Genomic DNA, 21,267 nt, shown 5'->3' on the forward strand with positions numbered 1-21,267 from the left:
CTAACGAGGATAGAGCTCAGTTATGGAAACTTCATTTACAGATGAAGGCATGGATTTGCTTGAAGATTGGACTGCTTCCCGACCCAATTCCGAAGTACTCTGCCCTGTCCTGCTACGAACACAGAACGCTGGGCGTTTCGGTATTGGCAGCAGTACAGAGAAATTGGTAAGCATGTGCAACACAGTTCCTATCATAGGCCTGTCTGCTGGATCTTCCTGAACGCAAAATAATCCAACATGGATGTATCGGGTGACTTCATTTTGATGAAAAGATTTGCCTAGAGCTTGATCCGTTAGCTCCAGTGGTCTCCCATCCGTCCAAAGTCTCCACGCCTGGGACAAAACACAAGGTAATATTTCATATCAAGCTGATAGGCAGACAAATTGAAGGAATCTGAGTTTGTAGCTTACATAGCTCAAGATGCTCTCTGCATAATCCGATTGATAGAAAGAACTGTTCTTTTTGCCACTTATGATCTCTAGTATTAGAACTCCATAGCTATACACATCTGACTTGATTGAAAAATCTCCAAGCAATGCATACTTTGGAGACATATAACCACTGAAACGTAGCACCAGTTGTACATCAGTTAGCATCCAAACAACTAATAAGAATAATAGGGAGGTTAGATTAATTGTTACTTCTTTATTTAGTAGTTCGACCCATTGTCTAGATATTCTGTAACTCAAGACGTATCTTGACAATTTAAGAATTTACAGACTATTTAACCAGTATTTTATCATCCCAATTAATATGAGATATTTATATATATCCAACATTTCACCCCTTACGGAATACATATCAAACCTTGAAATGGGTTTTGATAGTTTCTCTTCAAGGATAAGTGATGTGGGATGTCCATATATATCTAACATTTCACTCATTATGGAATACATACCCAACCCAATTCAACATCTAAGGTGTGAAAACACACCCAATGTCTATGGTAATTGTTGTAGGATGCTTATACATACCTAACATTTCATCTCATACGAGACACATACCCTTCAACATCTAGGGTATTGTTACACACCCAACATCTAAGGTAACTGATGTAGGAGAGTTGTACATACCCAACATTTCACATTTTATGGGATACATACCCATCCTAAAAGAGGTTTTGATCGTTTATCTTCAACATCTAAGGTGTGGATACATACCCAACATCTAAGGTCTTACAACACTCATCATCCTCTTTAAAGTTTGTCCCACCATCATTCACGAGGACACACAAAATGGTTTTGATATCATTTATAACATATTAGACCAATAATTCGATTCACTATCAAAATATTGTCCAACTTAACCAATATTTTGTTATAATTCTAAAGTGATATGAGATACTTATATATACCAAACATTTTCCTCATGTTTTATCGATGTGAGATTTCTCTATGGGTATTAAGTTAATAAAGCATTTTAAGGTTGGTGTTAAATCTTACTATGTGCCAACAATTCTCCTTGTGTTTCCTCGACTTTGATTCACCCCACAAATCCTAGCCATGCCAAAATCTGCTATCTTCAGATTCATATCCTCATCTAACAGAACTTTGCTAGCTTTGAGGTCATGATGCATAATCCTAAGCCTAGAATCCTCATGAAGATACAGGAGTCCTCGAGCAATCCCTCTTATAATCTTGCAACGCATTAACCAATCCAATTGCCCTTGTTTTTCCCGATCTGCACAAACATCCATCAAAATCATACAACTTCTTTAGTTGTGAAGTGAGACATTGAAATTCTTATTTGAACAATGTTATGTATACCTAATATTGAATATTTGTATGACTTATTCATAAAATAATATATTATCTGGATATCCAATTAGATACTTAAGATTGGGTGTAAATAGTTTAATTGTTCTTATTTGAGGAAGTTGTAAAGGAAAAACTTCAAACCAAAAAGGAAGTAATCAAGGCTTTTGTTGGGCACAAATTCATAGACAAGTATTTTCTCCTCTTCTTCGGCACAAAATCCCAGTAACCTCACTAAATTTCCGTGCTGAAGCTTGGCTACCACGGCAACCTCATTCCTAAATTCTTTTAAACCTTGACGTGAGCTTTCTGATAGCCTCTTAATGGCTACCATCTGTCCATCATGAAGTGTACCCTGAAGACATATACGCCATAACCATTATGAAGCTACATTGGGATAACATCTCACTCATACTAGTTCTGAGAAAAAGAAGAAAGAAAAAAGAGACATTTTCTTACCTTATACACACTGCCAAATCCACCCTCACCAATCTTGTTTCCTTCAGAGAAATTGCACGTGGCAGCTATAATGGAATGCAAGTCTAACTGTAAAGATTCCACCAGCGAAAATTCATTTCCACCTGAACATTATACCAAATGAAAATTTAAGTTACTTTTAATCTGTGTTTTCATATCTGGACCGAATATTGATCCAGAGTAGGGGCTAGTCCAGGTCAATTGGCATTCAGATCAGTTAACCCATGGTGCTGATTAAACACCAAAATATTATAAATGCTATGAATTTGGTTGAAGCATGTAAGAAGGCTTTGCAAGTGACGAAGGATGGTGGATGGGAGATTTTACTACACAAGGTTTATTCTTTTTGTGTCAATCATGACATCGATGTTTCAAATATAGATGATAAATATTTTATTCAAAGGTGATCACAACGTATGAGTCACAGTATCACAAACATACATCATCATCACATTGAAGTATTTTATAGTGTCCTTAATATGCAATTTTAAGAGTTGAATAATTGTTTCAATGACGTAAACTTGGAATTGCTTGTGTGTTTGTCATATATATGTCTAAATAAAAATTTTGTTATTTTTGATAAACAAAAATTAATGTGTCTTGCTAAACTTTATCCAAAAAATTTTTGACTTAGAACTCATAACACTTGATTCTCAACTTGGTGTTTACATTTTGGATGTCAAATTTCAATGTCAAATCTATGGGATTGAACAAAATTAGAGATCTTGCAAAAATGATAGTTGAAACTAAGAAGGATAAACTGTTTCCATTAGTTTATTTGTGGTGAAATTAGTTTTGATTTTACTAGTTGCCACTATTAGTGTAAAGATAACTTTCTCAACAATAAATCTTATAAAGAATAATTTGTGAAATAGAAAGATGTATTTAATAATATTGATAATTTAGTCATTATACGATACTTACAAAAGATAAAATCATATCGAAAACAATTATAAATGTATTAGTTAATGAATATTTTATTAATACAAATATTTATATTTATTTTAATTTGAAATTTATTTGTGTTATTTTATCATCGACCCCTTTAAATATCGTTTTTGGTCCGCCACTGTACGATGTAATATATATAATTTATGGTATAATATCTATTATTAATCCATGAGCAGATTCAAGGTCACTAGCAAAAACTACACAAAATCAACAAAAAAACGAAAAATAAACACTAGATCTACGAGTCAATAGAAAAGGGAAGGAGATAAGAGCGAATGTTTTGGAATTGGAGAGGGAAAGTGTCATTACGTTGAAAGAATGAATGAATGTACAGTGGAGAGATTTTGTTAATTTTGACGGCAGTTCGTTTTTACACTAGGACCCTCAGACTATTCAATTTTACAATGATACCCCAGCAGAGATTACAATTAAGCCCATATACTTTGCTTTCTTCTAGATACACTAACATCGGCTTGTAAACTTAACTGTCTTCAGTCTTGGACACTATTTCTTATCGGACATACTAACAAACCCTCATAAACTTGATTGTCTTCTACCTTGACTGTTGTTCTCTTGAAAACATTTACCTTTTTTAATCTTTTTTTTTTTTGTTCATTCAATATATAAATTGCATGCTATGGTTCTCCTTCCCCAAACTATTGAACATGTTCCTTCCGCTTTGGAATATTATATTATCAATGGGTTGATAAACACAAGATGTCGACAAAAACAAATCCCATCAAAATGATTTTATATCAAAGCATGTCTTTTAGTTGGAATCAGAGACCACTTCTTTTATAAGGCAACACGTTAATGCATACGAGTCTAGTTATTAGGTCAGTGAATGCAAGGTCCACTCCCCGGCGGGCATGTGGAAAGCAGGGGAGTTGCTTCAGGATTTCCCTAATGAATTATAATTCTATTAGGGTTTGATATAATAGGAGTACTAATAAGGTTTGGTCTAGGAATGATAATCCTAATATATTGTAATGAGAAATGCGAAAAAATATTGGATAATATTGTCTTTGCACCAGGTTTTGGGTTAACCATGATAAATCGCGCTGTCTACTGTATTGATTTCATACACAATCTTTGGTTCATTTTCTACACCTTTGCAATCGACTTTTTCCTAACAATCTTCTCATTATCAGTAAAAATTTGTATGAGTAGAAGACTTGACTATTTTCAGAAGGTTAGGTGAATCATGCTCCACTACTGGTCCAATGTGAGAACACAAAAATGCTTATAAAGCAGTTAAACACAATACGTAGCTTGACCCACATCCATATGCATTCACGTTTGTGCTAGGAGGTCATAAAGCTCATGAGTAGCTCTAGAAAAATAAGCAAATATTCTATGTTTCACTTTGAGAAATATCTATAACGTGTCCAATAGCCTGATCTTCATGATATTATACGTTTTGGACACAAAAGTTGTGGTTTGTGACTGAAACAGGTTTGGATAGTTTGGGAATGAGCAATGCTATGTGTACCTAGTTTTAAGTATATAATTAGGTATTAAGATGTGTGTCATTATGTGATTGGATGATACTATATTTTTAATTCAAAATCACTTAATCACATGATGACACATTATTTGAATTGTAGATTAGGTATACATGGACATACCTAGCGGGACTAAAACCCAAAATGCATCTTGATAATTTGGTGATGCATGGACATACTCAGCAGGACTGGTTCTCATACCATTTTTAACATCCACAATAGTTTGTCGCATTTTTGTTTTTGGGTTTTGTAATCCAAAATGTAGCTTGACAGAAGCTCACATGTTAAATACCCAAAATATCTCTTTTGCTTCACCAATTTAGGATTTGGGTACTGAGTGTTACAGGAATGATCCTAAAGAATCAATTTTTCTTTCAGTTGTTGAATCTCTTTATGATTGTTCAATGTGCAATATTATGAGTCCTTATATATTCTTCATGTGTAGTCAAGATGTTTTTCCTTATATTGACTATGTACACTTTTTCTGGTTTGTGGAAGCAGGCAAACGACACATTACATCTAGAACTGTCAAAATCATTGCTTCTTATGTACTAGTTATCACTATAGCACTTGTTGCCTTCAGTTATGTCCTTGTTAGACAAAGGAGAAAGACAAAGAAGGAGATCATAAGCAAGCAGGACACAGGTCGTATCTGCAGTTTTATCTGCTATAAGACCAGCAACTAATTATTAACTCGATTTCTATTTGAGCTTTCACTTGTCACTCTTATTGTTTACGTGGTCATGAAATAGACAATTTGGAATCTTTGCAATTCGACTTCGACAATATCCAAGCTGCAACGAATGACTTCTCAGATGATAGTAAGCTTGGGCATGGTGGATTCGGTGTAGTTTACAAGTTAATATTAAGTTTTCTTGTTTAATAGTCTGACCTACTGTCCCAAAATGCTTCTTAATAGTTGTGGGACTTGTGAACCATTTGTAACATCATAGTCCAGTAGCCTAGTTTATGATATCGTCCCATCTAGACACAAAGATATTGTTGATGTAGAATTTATCTTGGAGTTTCATGTTTGCTAAACAAAATGCCTATCAATTGTCAGTCAAAATGGATTTAATTGTAAGTTTTTAATTTCTTGAAGTCACACTATTTCAGGGGAGGCTTCCTAGTGGACAGGACATAGCTGTAAAGAGACTGTCTAGAGATTCTGGACAAGAAGAAGTACAGTTTAAAAATGAAGTCTTCTTGTTGGCCGAGCTTCAACATAGGAACTTGGTTAGACTTTGGGGTACCTGTTTGAGAGGAAATGAAAGGCTTCTCATCTATGAGCTTCTGCTTAATTCAAGTCTAGATAACTTCATATTTGGTATGGTTTAACTGCTCTTTTGCTTTTATTTCTGCCAATCTTGTAACCTGTTCTTGACTCAAAATTGCACAATCTATCCAGATCTGATAAAGCGTCTATTATTGGATTGGAGACGCAATACAAAATCTTAGGGAGCATAGCACAAGGACTACATTACCTTCATGGACATTCTACGTTCCGGGTTGTTCATCGCAATATGAAAGCCAATAATATTTTTCTAGATGCTGACATGGTTCAAAAAATTTTAGATTTTGGAATGGTGAAATTGTTCAAAATGGGTCAAACTCAAAGGGATACAAGTAGAGTTTTTGGGACCTTGTAAGTGTATTTAAAAATTAAAATTTAGACCTTGGTAAATAAAATTAATCTAATCCATCTATGGCCATTTTTAAGTGGATATATAGCTCCAGAGTACCTCAAGCATGGACAATTCTTGGTCAAGTCTGATGTTTTTAGCTTTGGGGTGCTGGTCCTGGAAATCATCAGTGGTCATAAGAATAGTTCCCTTCATAACAAAGAGCAAGCACAAGATTTGTTAACCTACATAACTGAACGTAAGTCTAAGCAAATCTCACCTTGCTTGCGATGCTCAAAAGCAAAATCACAGCAAACTGTATCCAAAGCGGACAATCTTGATTGCAGGTCAGACTGTTAGACCAAGATGTTACGATTTTTTCTGATGGGTTCAACTGACTGTTGATATTTTTGACAGGCATGGAGAAATTAAAACGAACAGACAGCCTTGAATCTGATAGACCCTACTTTAAGAGTTGGTTCAAGCAGTGAAGTGATGACATGTATTCACATTGGGTTGCTTTGTGTTCAAGAAATTGTCTCAAATAGACCTACGATGGCTTCAATAGCTCGCACGCTCACTAGCTACTTTTTATCTCTCCCTGTTCCCTCGAAACCAGCATTTTTTCGTGTAACCAGACTCGAAGATGGATGATTCAGAATCACCTATGCTGGATCACAATCAAAATCATGTTCAATTTTCCTTGAATGAGGCTTCCTTTACTGAGCTAGAGGCTAGTTAACATGTCTTGTACACACGAAATGTCTTGAGAACAAGCATTATTAAATCATAAACAAGCCTTATTTGTATTGAATGTATATGTTCTAACGAGGATAGAGTTCAGTTATTGAAACTTCATTTACAGATGAAGGCATGGATTTGCTTGAAGATTGAACTGCTTCCCGACCCAATTCCGAAGTACTCTGCCCCGTCCTGCTGCGAATGCAGAATGCTGGGCGTTTCGGTAATGGCAGCGTTACAGAGAAACTGCTAAGCATCAGTACTACAGTGCCTATCACAGGTCTGTCTGCTGGATCTTCCTGAACGCACAATAATGCGATATGGATGTATCGGGTGACTTCATTTCGATTAAAAGATATGCCTAGAGTTTGATCTGTTAGCTCCAATGGTGTCCCATCTCTCCAAAGTCTCCATGCCTGGAACAAAATCAGTTAATTCTCAGAACAAACAGACAGACAAATTGAAGGAATCTGAGTTTGTAGCTTACATAGCTCAAGAGGTCCTCTGCATAATCTGATTGGTTGAAAGAACTGTTCTTTTTGCCGCTTATGATCTCTAGCATTAGAACTCCATAGCTGTACACATCAGACTTGATTGAAAAATCTCCATGCAATGCGTACTCTGGAGGCATATAACCACTGAAAAGTAGCACCATTTATACATCAATTGGCATCCAAATAGCTAATAAGAATAATAGGGAGATTAGACTAATTGGAACATCCTGATTTAATAATTAGACCTATTGTCAAAATACAAACTCACAGACTATACAATCAATATTTTATCATCCCCAATTGGTATGGGAAGTCCATACATACCCAACATTTCACTTCTTACAGTATATAGAGTGTGGATACATACCCAACATCTATTTCACCTCTTACGAGATACATACCCAACCCAAAGTGGGTCTTGACATATTATCTTCAACATCTAGGGTATGGTTACATACCTAGCATCTAAGGTCTTACAAGACTCAACATTTGAGTATCTGGGGTCTTACCAGACTTAGCGTCCTCGTTAAGTTTGCCCTATCATCATTCAAAAAGACAACAGAGTAGTTTTGATATTATTTGTAATATCTTAGTCAAATACCTCAATCCACTATCAAGATATTGTTTTATTTAACCTATGTTTTATTATAATTCCAAAGTGATGCGAGATGTTAGTACATACGCAATATTTCTCCTATGTTTTATCAATGTGTGATTTATCTTAAAGTGTTACATTAATAAAACATTTTAAGTTTGGTGTTAAATCTTACTATGTGCCAACAATTCTGTTTGTATTTCCTTGACTTTGATCCACCCCACAAATCCTTGCCATGCCAAAATCTGCTATCTTTGGGTTCATATCCTCATTCAACAGAACATTACTAGCTTTGAGGTCACGATGTATAATCCTGAGCCTAGAATCCTCATGAAGATATAGGAGTCCTCGAGCAATTCCTCCTATAATCTTGCATCGCATTAACCAATCCAATTGTCGTTGTTTTTCAAGATCTGCACAAACATCCATCAAAATCATACAACCTCTTTAACTGTAAAATAAAATATTGAAATTCCTCTTGGAACAATGATATAATAACCCTATTTTGGATACCTAAATAATATATCATTATATGATTAGATGTTACTTTATACTTATTTCAATCACTCAATCATATAATGACACACTGTGTACTAAAAAATGGGTACTAATTTTAAATTATGAAGTATGGAAAGAAAGGGTTCAAACCAAAAAGGAAGTAATCAAGGCTTTTGTTGGACACAAATTCATAGACAAGTATTTTCTCCCCTTCTTCAGCACAAAATCCCAGTAACCTCACTAAATTTCTGTGCTGAAGCTTGGCTACCAAGGCAACCTCATTCTTGAATTCTTCTAAACCTTGACCTGAGCTTTCTGATTGCCTCTTAATAGCTACCATCTGTCCATTATGCAGTGTACCCTGAAGACATATACAGCATAACCATTTTGAAGCTACCCATACCAGTTTTGAGAAAAAGAAGAAAGAAAAAGGGGAAATTGTCTCACCTTGTACACACTGCCAAATCCACCCTCACCAATCTTGTTTCCTTCAGAGAAATTGCATGTGGCGGCAAGAATGGAATGCAAGTCAAATTGTAAAGATTCCACCACTGAAATTTCATTTCCACCTGAACATTATATCAATGAAAATCTAAGTTAATTTTAATCAATGTTTTCAGATCTAGACCAAATATTGCTCAAAAGAAGGGTCAATATAGGTCAACTGGCATTCAGATCGGTTAACCGATGATCATACCAGGTTACTGTTTGAATCAATATTAAAAATAAAACCAGAGCTTTTGAGTTCTGTTATATAGTACCATTTCCCTCATTTGCAATTTGGTACTCTTTTCTTCTGAGGAGGCAGTAGCATGAAGCGGATAAAATTATTATGAAAACAACGGCTGCAGGGACTGTAATTGTGATAATTGTCTCCGAGGAGATCTTCCTATTTCCTGCAAACAGAGGACATTTTTTTTTCAACTAAGACACAGTATACTTAGCTATAATGATATGCTTCAGCAGAAAAGGTAGAATAAGCGGATCATATTCAATAGGATACAGGAAGAAATTCTGATACCGTTTGTAATGACCAAATAAATTGGCCCACTATTGTCCATCTGGGATGCTAATTTATACCCAACATATCTTTGGGGTTTTGTTTAGGTGCATTACATATATATATTTTTTTAATCAAATGCTTACCTCCGGAATTTGTCAACGTTGCTGGTGGTGGTGAAGGTGAAGGTGATGATGGAGGAGTGGCGTTTGTAGAAGGAGAAGGCGGTGGTTGAGAGGCCTCAGTGTAAAAGGGGGCAACTTCAAACCTGATGTTGCAGCTGGGCTTATAAACTCGACCTCCTTGCTTCCCATTACAACAACTAGGAATCTCCCTAACACAATTAGCCAAACACGTCCTGCAGTCTAATGGAAAAATGTCAGGAGTGCATTGCACCAGTCCATATAGCCTACTAAAAGTTGTCAAACTAACATCTTCAGTTGCAAAAAATTTGCTAGAACCCACAGCCTTATTCTCCAAACTGCCCATCAAATCACCCAAAGCCTCATTAAACTGACTTGGATTTGAAGCATTGTTTATGTTCCACAGATAAACACCAGGCTGTTCTTCCATATCTGCAAAAATGGATCTGTTTGAGTATCTCAACATGCACTCATCATACCATATAATGGCCTCCTTCTGGTTTGGACAAAGGGTTATGATATTTTCACAAGAGGCCTTGACACAAATTTGGCATAAACTAGAAGAGATGTCTCCTCTGCAAAGAAAGAGGCCATTGGCTGCATCAGGGCCCTGCAGGGCACCACTGCTGGTGTTGTAAAATCCATTGGAGAGGGTGGCATTTGAGAGGAGAGAAGAGAGAGTAGCATTGAGGTTTTTCGGGAAGGCAGAATTGGGAGTGAAAGTTGAGGTGTTTGTGCAGATGTGGTAGCGGTATGTGGGTTGTTGGGCCGTGATCTTGGGAGAGATAATGAGCATAACAATGGCTGAAAGGATGAATTGTTCTAGCCAAAGGGAACAAGCCATGATGCTTGATTTCCAGTTCTGATCATACAATGCCAATGGCAACTAAATTAAGCCCCTAATCAACAAGCTAATGGCCCCGAATGGAAGACTCTTAGGAGTTGACTTCCATGGTGAGCATTAATTCCCATCAGGCATATGAATTTTCAAGAGGAATTGTATAAATTTTACTTTCAAAATAAAAAGTGTTCGAAGTTTGATTCCGAATGAAAACTGATTAAAGTTCTATTCCAAATTTTCTATTGGAATTGTTTGTCCAACAATAAGTAATGCTTCATGTTCTAACAAAACATGTGATCAAATAATGGAGGATTATAGTAAAAGTTTGGCAGGGTGGAGAAATTTTTATGGAACACGGGTTGTTCAGTTTTTTCTTTTATCATTGATCCAAATATTAAAATCATTACAAACATTCCCTTAATTAAACACTTTAAACAATTAAATTCTCCATTGTTGTGGTGTCTTAGCCTCTCCATGTGGACGAGTAAGAGTTTTGCTATATTGAGAGGAAAGTGTAAACGAATTTGGGGTGAATCTCAAATTAGTGAAATGTCCAAACGCAAGTATTGACTCTAACATTGTATGTTATGAATGTATAGTATCCATTCTTGATCATAGGGTTTCATTAATCTCGAATTTGATGTTTTATACCTATAATTTTGCTACAAATTTTAATTCAAGGTCGATAAAGATCCTTTAAAAACTATCTTTTAATCCTCCATTTTCTTTAGGACTTATTTATGATTTTGAATTTAAATAAATAGAGATGTGTCTATATCGATGATATTTCATTTATGTGGAAATTAGTGTTTTTATTATATAACCATTATAAAAAAGTTGTATTGTAAAATCCAGTATAAGACATTGTTTGATAATCACAAAAGAATCTTCTTAGAGGTGAAGTTGTCGGGTCGATGATCGTTGGTCTTGATATGCAAAAGCTTCAGACCATATAAAGAATCAGTTAGCAATTGTTTGTTGTTAACTCTATATCTAATTGTAATTTTTTACCGCATAACACTAAGACTAAGAAAATTATGAGCATTACTAACCCAAATTAAATATTGTGATGTTTTCAACTCAATTATAAAAGTTGTCGGCAATAATTTATCAAAACGCGTTGTAAGATTGACCAAGTACAAAGAACAAGCCGTCCAAATAGACTTCTTGTTAAATTATTAATAAAAACGGATTTGTTAAATAGCCATCCAAATAGATTATGAAGCTTAAGATTTTGAATACGAAGTCTACTAATAACCCAGAAATCACGTGAAGAAATTTGTTTTCCACACCATTCAATTAGAAGACTCTGGTGTTTCTGAGTCAGAAAAGTCTAAATGTCCATGAGAGGACAGAGAATTGATGGAGACAGAAGTGAAACGTTAATAAAACCAATCATGGTTATTAACATCTTATAATATCCGTATCGTATCTTATAATAAGATACGATACAAGTGAAAAATGATACTAATTTTAAGATATGTCAAATTAATACGATACAGTAGATATATTATACGTTACGATATATATCATACAATATGGTATATATTATCAATACAAATTACTAATTTTTTTTTTTAAGAAATAATAATGTGATCAAGAGGTATATAAAAAATTTTAAATTTTCGTTTGGTGTTTATGATATTTTCTAAGATTATAACATGATGATTAGAATTTTTTTGCTATTTTTATTAATATATTATTATTTAAAAAAATGTATTCTACAATACACTACACATCTTCTACAATACGATACGATATTATATAGGTAGAAAACGATATATATCCTAAGGTATATCAAATTAGTATTATATGATAAATATATTATACGATACAATCTGTATCATCGATACAGATCAATTTATCTTTTTAGAGAAATAATAATATGGTAAGGAGATACCTAAACAATTTTAAATTTTTATAAAGTGTTTATGATATTTTTCAAGATAACAACGCAATGATCAGAATTTATTTTATTTTTAAAGAGACGTATTCTATAATATGATATAATATAACATACAATATGAAAATTAAGTTTTAATATATATGCAATTCAAACTATTATAGAGCCAATATATTATATTCGAGGCCAATAATATTATCCAGGTCCAAAAGAAGGTTTCCAAGTGAAGCAACCAGCCTTGGCAACTGAAAATTTACAGGCCAAGGAGACGAAGTTCGTCTAAACTCAGTTCAATACATCTGTAAAGATTCGGGATTATAGAGAACATCGAAAAGGGCTTATCAGACTATGGTCAATTCTGATCACTCTTCACGTTTGCTAACTAGCATTTCTGGTTAACATTTGTTGATGCGAAAATTTGCATCAATGAGAAGTGTACCGAATTATGAGCTACAATTCAATGCAAGAAAATGATTATGACCAAGATGTTTTTAAGTTGGTTCGACTTGCTACTTGAAAGCTTATATCCATTGCTATTGTCATTCAATCACTCTAATAATGATTTGCGGTAATGTTATCGTTCATATCAGAACTTAAATTATTGTCACAAATATATTTATAAGTTATTAAATATAAAGTATTGGAGCTGATACTGGCACTCAATTCACGGCTTTGATCATCATCATCATCATCTTCACCAAACACCTTTCTCTTGATGAACTTAATGCAGTCAGCGACCGCTTTGCTGTGGAGGGGATCCGCCAGGTTATAGTTATAATACACGTGGGATATCGAGGAGGACAATAATGGCACGTCGATGTCCTTGATGTTGACGTTGGATTGGTTTGTACTTCATAAAGTGCGGAGAGAGGCAAAACACCATCTTGCGAAAACGGTCGAGGAGGCTCACAAGAGTGAGAAGTTTGGAGGGTCAGGAGGCAGTGGTTGTTAGGGGTGGATTCGGGTCAGGCCGAGTTCGATCACCCCTTGGCTTGAGTTTGGTTCTATTTCTTAGCTCAAATTAATTGTTCAAATTTGGAACTCGATTTAACTCAAATTAATGGTTCAAATTGACAGCTCGAATTCATCACTCGAGTTCATGATTTGTTAACAAAATAACGTCGTTTTACCCAAATAATGAGCAAAAAATTTGAACTACCAATTCGAACTACTGAATTCGAGCCATTAATTTAAGCTAAATTGAGCCACAAATTCGAACCACTGATTAGAGCCATGAATTCAAGCTGAACAACCCTTGGCTCGAGTTAAGCTCAAATTAAAAAAGATCCAAATCTTTCGGCTTGAGTTCGGTTCAAATTTTAATCAAACACATTTGAACTAAGCTAAATCGAACCGAATCGACTTTCAAAACCGAGCCAACTCGGATCATATCCAGGCCTAGTGGTTGTGGTGATGGTGGTGGTGGTTGTGAATCTTTGGAGGCAGTGGAGGCAGAGACTGAAATCTGTTTAATGATGCATGAACATACCTAGCGGGACCAAAGCACATAATGCTTCTTGGCAGTTCGGGGAATGCATGTACATAATTTATGGTTTTGATACCATTTATAATGTATCGCTGTCAATGACATACAGTTTGTCACATTTTTGCATTTAGACTTTGCAATCTAAAACGTGTCTTTACAGTTTAGGAACTCATAATTAACATCTCGCTTGTCATCCTTGTGAGATATTATACCCAATATCTATCTCGCACTTTATTGATGTATGTTTGGAGAAGTGGGTATTACAGGAATGATCCTAAAGAACCGAAGTTTCTTTTGGTTGCTGAATCTCTTTTCGATTGATCAATGTGCAATATTATGAATCCGTATATGTTATCATGTGTGATCAAGATGTTTTTCCTTATATTGACTATGTACACATTTCTCTGGTTTGTGGATGCAGGCAAAGGACACATTACATCTAGAACCATCTTAATCATTGCTTCTTCTGTACTAGTTTTCTCCATATTACTTGTTGCCTTCAGTTTTGCCTTTGTTATAAAAAAGGAGAAAGACAAAGAAGGAGATCATAAGCAAGCAGGACACAGAAGGTATCTGCAGTTTTCTCTGCTATAAGACCAGCAACTAATTAACTCCATTTCTTTTTGGGTTCTCAGTTGTCACTCTTATTGTTTAGATGGTGATGAAATTGACAATGTGGAATCCTTGTAATTCGACTTCAACACTATCAGAGCTGCAACAAATGACTTCTCAGATGATAGTAAACTTGGACTAGGTGGATTTGGTGTTGTTTACACAGTAATATCAACTGTTCTGGTCCCAAAATGTGTCTTAATAACACTTAGTGAACCATTTGTAATATCATGGTCCAATAGCTTGGTTTATTGTCAAGATATTGTTTAATTTAAACACAAAGTTTGTCCCATACATACCAGTATCTCTCCCCATGTTTTGTGGAGCTACCCAGGGGTGTTAACTATTCATTAACCAAATTGCCTCTCAGTTGTCAGTTAAAATGGATTCAATTGTAAGTTCCTAATTTCTTGAAGCTATATTATTTCAGGGGAGGCTTCCTGGAGGACAGGACATAGCTGTGAACAGACTGTCTAGAGATTCTGGACATGGAGAATTAGAGTTTAAAAATGAAGTCATCTTGTTGGCCAAGCTTCAACATAGGAACTTGGTTAGACTTTTGGATGTCTGTTTGTTAGGTAGGAAAGGCTCCTCATCTATGAGTTTGTGCTCAATTCAAGTCTAGATAACTTCATATTTGGTATGGTTTCACTGCTCCTTTGCTTTTATTTTTAACAATCTTGTAAGTTGTTCTTGACTCGAAAGTGTCCAGTCTGTCCAGATTCGGTAAAGCATCTTACATTGGATTGGTAGACTCGATACGAAATTATAGGGGGCATAGCACGAGGACTTCTTTACCTTCATGAAGATTTTAGATTTTAGGTTGTTCATCGTGATTTGAAAGCTAATAATATTCTTTCAGATGTTGACATGGATCTGAAAATTTCAGATTTTGTAATGGCGAAATTGTTCAAAATGGATCAAACTCAGGGCAATACAAGTGGAGTTGTTGGGACCTTGTAAGAATGCATAGAAATTGTAACTTAGACCTTGTTATATAAAATTAATCTAATTTATCTATAGCCATTTTTCAGTGGATACGTGGCTCCAGAATACCTCTAGCATGGACACTTCTCAGTCAAGTTTGATGTTTTCAGCTTTGTTTTGCTGGTCTTGGAAATCATCAGTGGTCAAAAGAATAGTTCTTTCCGTAACTCAGAGCAAACACAAGATCTATTAGCCTATGTTAGTAAACATAAGTCTAAGCAAATCTCATGTTACTTGAGCTGCCCCAAAAGCAAAATTATGATAGACTATATCCAAAACAAACAATTAGATATTACGATTTTGTGCCTTTTATTTTTTATTTAAAAACTAGATTCAAATAATCGGTTTTCAAATATTAAAAAACAGTCTCTGAACCAAAAAATCAATTTTTCCAATTTACCAACCCTATAACTAAACCATCCTTAGATATTCTATATTTTGGTATGGTTTATAATTCGGAAAATAGTTTGGTTTTGTTAGAAACAATTAAACATGTCAGGATCCGAATTCTGTGAAATCTGTAAATAGAATTTGCGTACCCGTTTATGTGTTCGATGAAGCATCTTCGAATTCTACGCGAGGCGTTGACGTTAGTCTGTTTCCACGACGCCATTTGCCCACGTACCGATTTCCATTTGGGAGAGTGATTTACTATGCGTATTGGTTTTTGGCAGGAGAGAAAAGTTCACTGTAAAAATTGCATTCTCTCATTACATCTCCATCATTTTCATTTCATTATTGCTTTTGGGAGGCAGTTAAGACTTTATATAAAAGTCCAACTGCCAATAATAATCGCCAATAACCGCTAATCGGGTCGGGTCAGGTCGGGCCATCATGGGTGGACCGGGATCCAATATCTCCCACTCACATATGATGGAAGACCCGAACCCAATGCTTAGCCACAAAAATCTCATATATCAGTACGTTTCATACTTGCAAATGTGTCGTGCGACCTCGCGAGCAACCTGCACTTGGGAGCTAATTACTATGCATCTGTTAGGAATAACATAGTCGCTTCAACCCGAATAAAACAAAAATAAAGCGTTAGACTCGCAGCACCCCAGACTTACTCGATAACACCAGCTCCCTTTAATCCTTCATTTTTTATTGTGTTATTTTCCTATGTATCCATGATCAAGTCCAATCTCCATATGAGTGACATGATCGGCTAGCCAATGGACACACGTAATATATATAAGTCTTCCTCTTCTACTCGAAATTCTTAATTTAAACTTAGTTGCTTTTCTAGTCATGTTCCATAGGCTGAATCATGCGTGGCCATAGGTTCCAAGCTAAGATAGCAACACTAAGAGTAAATATCAAACAACAGTAAAGAGTCAAAGGGTACCTACATGAGTTAATCCTCATAAAGTCTCACACAGTGAAGGAGCAGAGATTCATCCTTCCACTACTTTAACTGGTCGTCTTACTTATGCACACATGGTATGAATCATGTGCTACAGTGTGTATTTTCTCAAATGTCATTCACAACACTGTACAGCTCTTAGTTCAGTTGCTACCCCGAGCGCCTAACTTGAGTTCTTAATCATCTTCACATTGGCAGGTATTTATTTATATTAAGAACTCACATCTGACATTCACAAGTTATTTAGATGTGGGGAATCCAAATCGGTCATTATCAAATGTATCTATTCATGACCTCATCTTGATCAATCATCAAGGCGACATTTTTATTTCAATAAATCTTTTCTTGAGAAATTCGTCTCCCATTAGTATGCTCTCTCAGCATCATAATTCTCAAGAATAATGTCTTATCTTTGCTTGCTCTCTTAGCGCCAAAGGCGATTGCTCATGTGAGTGAGCCAATGTCTAACTTGTGTGACATTACAATCTTGTTGAGCTAAAAAGAAACGATGTGTATGCAGTGAAAACCCAAGAATTTTGGGACATAAGTTCAAAACATAAAATGAACTTAAATTCATGGTTTTCGACGTTGTGTCATTAGTACAATATATAAGCTCAACACTCATCAATCATTGTCTACGCAATCCAAGAAGTTTAACATGTGCAAGATATACTTTTCTTGGAAGAATCTCAGTCAAAGGATCAGTGACTATACAATGCGTAGAATTATATTGTACGTTCATTTCTCTCTTGGAAATTGAGTCTCTTATTACGTTGTGTCTAGTGTCGATACGTTTGGTTATCTTATAAAAAATTAAAATCTTTCATTTCAACAGACAACCATTGCTCTAACAATATTGTCATGTTTACTCAGATTCACAAAGAATCTTTATAACCAAACAGTTTCTTGCACATTTACTGAATAGGCTACATACTAGGCTTCCGATGTGGATACGGCTACGCATCTCTGTTTCTTATCGCTCCAAGATATGGGTCCTTTTGGAGTAAGAAAACTTAGCCGTAATCTAATCTGCGTTTGTTTAAAAACATTTCCCCAATTGGCATCTCAATAGCTAATGAAACGCAAGTTTGATCCTTAATCACATAATTAATCATCCATAGAGCCTTAAAAATATCAAAAAATTCTACAAACAGCCTTTTAGTGCTCTTTTCAACATTTACTTATATCGACTAACCAACCCAATAACAAAATAAATATGTGGGCTTGTATGCATCATAACATACATGATACATCTGATGACATCTGAATAGGTAACCTTTGACATTTCTCTGTTTCTATCTTAAGTTTTGGGACATATCTCTTTTAGCTCAATAATTTGTCATTCATCACAAGAATATCAGCGGGTTCACAATATATCATATTGGATTGTTTTAGAACCTTTTGAATATTACGCTCTTATGACAGAGTCAAAAGTTTCTTTGAACAATTCCTCTAAATGTAAATTCACAATATGTATTCTGTTTTCCCACATCCTGCAAGTCAAAGATATGGACAACCGTACTTTGATGATTATCACTTACTTCAAACCATTTCTAGCTATTTATACATCATCACACACATTGATAGAATTACAAATTTGTCATCAGACTTTGTCACATAGACATGATGGTCTTGATTAATTATTTCAAAGTTCAAATACCAATATCTAGATGACAATTTTAGGTCATTTAATGTCTTTGAAGCTTGCACACTCTGCGCTTCAGACCTATAACAATAAGATCTAAATCTTATTTCATGCAGATTTCTTTGTCAAGTTTTCCACTAAGAAAAAAAATTGTCTTGACATTCATCTGGTGTAATTCTAAATTCAAATGTGTTATTATAGCTAAAACCAAATACATTAAAGTAAATATTATAAATGACGAAAATATCCTTCTACACAATCTATACCTTCTCATTGGGCATAGTTTTTCGCTATTAAGCGAAATTATATATATTTATTAAGCCATCCGCCTTACGATTAATTCAGGAAACTCATTCATTCCCAATGAATTTTTGATCTGGCGATAAGTCAACCAAAACCTAGAATTGGTTTGTTTTCTTAGTATTCTATCTCTTCTTCCAATGCATTTCAAATTTTTCTTATCAAAGGATGAGACATTTATTTCAAGTTTTTCATCATCTTAGGGAGTGGTTATGAAAACCTTGTTTTCACTTTAAAACGTTACTTGAAAACTTTTGGACATTCACTCCAATGCAATTGAGAATTAATGCTCTCACTATCCAAAATAAATTAAAGCTTAATCTCAATGCTCCCACTAGGGTGAGATGAATGAAGCAAACAATTAAAGATCATTACTCCCACTATCCGAAATAGGCTGGAGCTCAATTGTATTTGCTCCCACTAACTAGAATAAGTATAAGTCTTATATCTTAGAACTCAACTAATGGTCGTTAAGATATACCCATCCTCATTAATTTCTCATCTCATTTAGATGAAACCTTTTATCAACGTCATCTTTATTAAGAAAAATATCCTCTATGAATATAGTATCTCTAATACAAGTTCAGTTAATCTTCCAACGAAATCCTCCCTAATGAACACATACCCTTTGGAGTGCTCAATGTATCTGATAAAGATACATTCATTTCTTCTCAGTCCCAATTACTCTAACTTATGGGAAAAGTTATGGATTGATATTGCTAACCACTGAGGTTGCAATCAATTATCTCAGATTTTCTATTTGACCATAATTCATAAGGAGTGGAAGCAATTGGATTAGTAGGTAATCGGTTAAGTTCTCAAACAGCAATAAATACCATATCATCACAAAGTGACTTGACGTTTTGCTTACGCTTTCACTAACTTAACCATTTCCAATAGAGTTTAATTACTCTTCTTCACTACACCGATTGTTGTGAAGTTTTGGAATTACTATTCACCATACTATTTATTTCATTAATCAGTTTCTTGAACTGTTGGAACTAATGTTCAAGATCACAATGAGTTCATAAAACTCTTATTAATTTTGTCTAATTGATTCTCAACCTCAATTATATAGTGTCTAAAGCAGTCTACTGCTTCTAACTTATGGGAGATCAAATAAACAAGACCAAATCGAGCATTGTTATCATCATTAATAATGAAAAATGAGATACATTCTCAAACTTTACATTCATAGGAAAATATATATACCTAAGTATATAGATTGCAAAGGAAGACAAACTCATATAGTTTTGTCAAATGGTTTTCTAGAAGTTTTTCTAACTAGGCAATCCTTACATATGGGCAATTCTATTTATGTGAAAGTTCCTAATAAACTTTCATAAGCCAATTTATTCAATCCATCTTGGCTTACATGCCCTAATGTAACATGCCATTTATTTGCATTCATTTCCATACATATAGGAGAAGCAAATAATGAAAAATCTAACATTATCAAAAATGTAAGGTGACAAACCCCATATAACCATTCAACCAACAAACCAAATCTGTATAAATTAATTTTATCACATTTCAATAAAACACCCAGAGAAATTCAAATTATATCGAAGAACAAGTACTTTGACCAAGATTTACTGAATATTTGGAGCATATTGGATTTTGTGTAGGCATAGGATTCGATCATCTGCAAAACTTATTTGCTTGTGTCCATTCCTCTTACTACAACCTTTGTGTTGTTGCCTACATATATCCAATTCACTTTATTCAGAATTCGATAGAAATCTACTAAAGATCACCTATCATGTACTACTTAGTCGGTGGCTTTAGAGTCCATAATCTACGTAGGATAATACTCAGTTAATATCATAGTACTAGAAAATCAAAGTTCCATCACTTGATTTTAAACAAGATTATCATTTTCATCTCTTCTTCTAGTACTTTTGCCACTCTTCTCATTTCAATTCCTTGTTCTTATTCTTTGAGCATTAAACGATCTTCTTCCTATATTAGGACTTGAGCCACTCACTTTTGAAAATTGATTCTGCAACGTATGCATGAGCATTAAATTCAGCTACCTCATGGGCGCTTATCCTCCAATTTTATGTGGCTAGAATAATTAACAAAAGTCTTTCTTTTCTCATTGTGGGTCATATGTACCTTGATACACTCCTACTTTCGAGAAGAAATCGTTTTTCTAAATGAACCTCTTATTCATGTATCAGGTTACACGTAGTTGACTTTAGTTTCATAATTAGATTTGATATTCAATCAAATTCAAAAATCAACTGTCATCAGTTGGGGACTGTAGTTCCTCCAAACTTTTCAATTAAAACCAGACTTATGGCATATGCAGTTGAACTTTCATGGTACTTATATACCAGATTA

General features: G+C 34.7%; 3 protein-coding genes and 1 long non-coding RNA gene across 4 annotated transcripts in view; 1 reads left to right on the forward strand and 3 right to left on the reverse strand.

Annotated features, from left to right (window-relative positions):
- On the reverse strand, positions 1-4,920 carry LOC123198948 (cysteine-rich receptor-like protein kinase 10). Its single transcript, XM_044613754.1, has 6 exons — positions 4,812-4,920; positions 2,215-2,336; positions 1,900-2,110; positions 1,444-1,681; positions 412-562; positions 1-333 (listed from the first exon to the last, which is right to left on the reverse strand). The coding sequence occupies exons 1-6, from the start codon at positions 4,918-4,920 to the stop codon at positions 1-3; spliced, it is 1,164 nt and encodes a 387-aa protein (XP_044469689.1).
- Positions 4,921-5,588: 668 nt separating this feature from the next.
- On the forward strand, positions 5,589-6,414 carry LOC123199574. The gene is made up of 2 exons (XR_006498388.1): positions 5,589-6,015; positions 6,097-6,414. It is a non-coding gene; the product is annotated as an uncharacterized LOC123199574 (long non-coding RNA).
- A 237-nt stretch (positions 6,415-6,651) lies between these two features.
- The window catches only part of LOC123198949, a 37,718-nt gene continuing 23,102 nt past the window's right edge, over positions 6,652-21,267 (reverse strand). Inside the window, 2 exon segments of the mRNA XM_044613755.1 lie at positions 6,652-7,467; positions 7,539-7,689. Of these exon segments, the coding sequence (XP_044469690.1) occupies positions 7,135-7,467; positions 7,539-7,689 (484 nt within the window). The 3' untranslated portion in view covers positions 6,652-7,134.
- On the reverse strand, positions 8,315-10,910 carry LOC123199566 (cysteine-rich receptor-like protein kinase 25). The gene is made up of 5 exons (XM_044614599.1): positions 9,785-10,910; positions 9,400-9,534; positions 9,086-9,207; positions 8,789-8,999; positions 8,315-8,553 (listed from the first exon to the last, which is right to left on the reverse strand). Exons 1-5 carry the CDS (start codon positions 10,623-10,625, stop codon positions 8,315-8,317), a joined length of 1,548 nt encoding a protein of 515 aa, XP_044470534.1. The 5' UTR covers positions 10,626-10,910.

The sequence above is a fragment of the Mangifera indica genome, chromosome 16 (assembly GCF_011075055.1).
Source record: "Mangifera indica cultivar Alphonso chromosome 16, CATAS_Mindica_2.1, whole genome shotgun sequence".
NCBI classification, from domain to species: domain Eukaryota; kingdom Viridiplantae; phylum Streptophyta; class Magnoliopsida; order Sapindales; family Anacardiaceae; genus Mangifera; species Mangifera indica.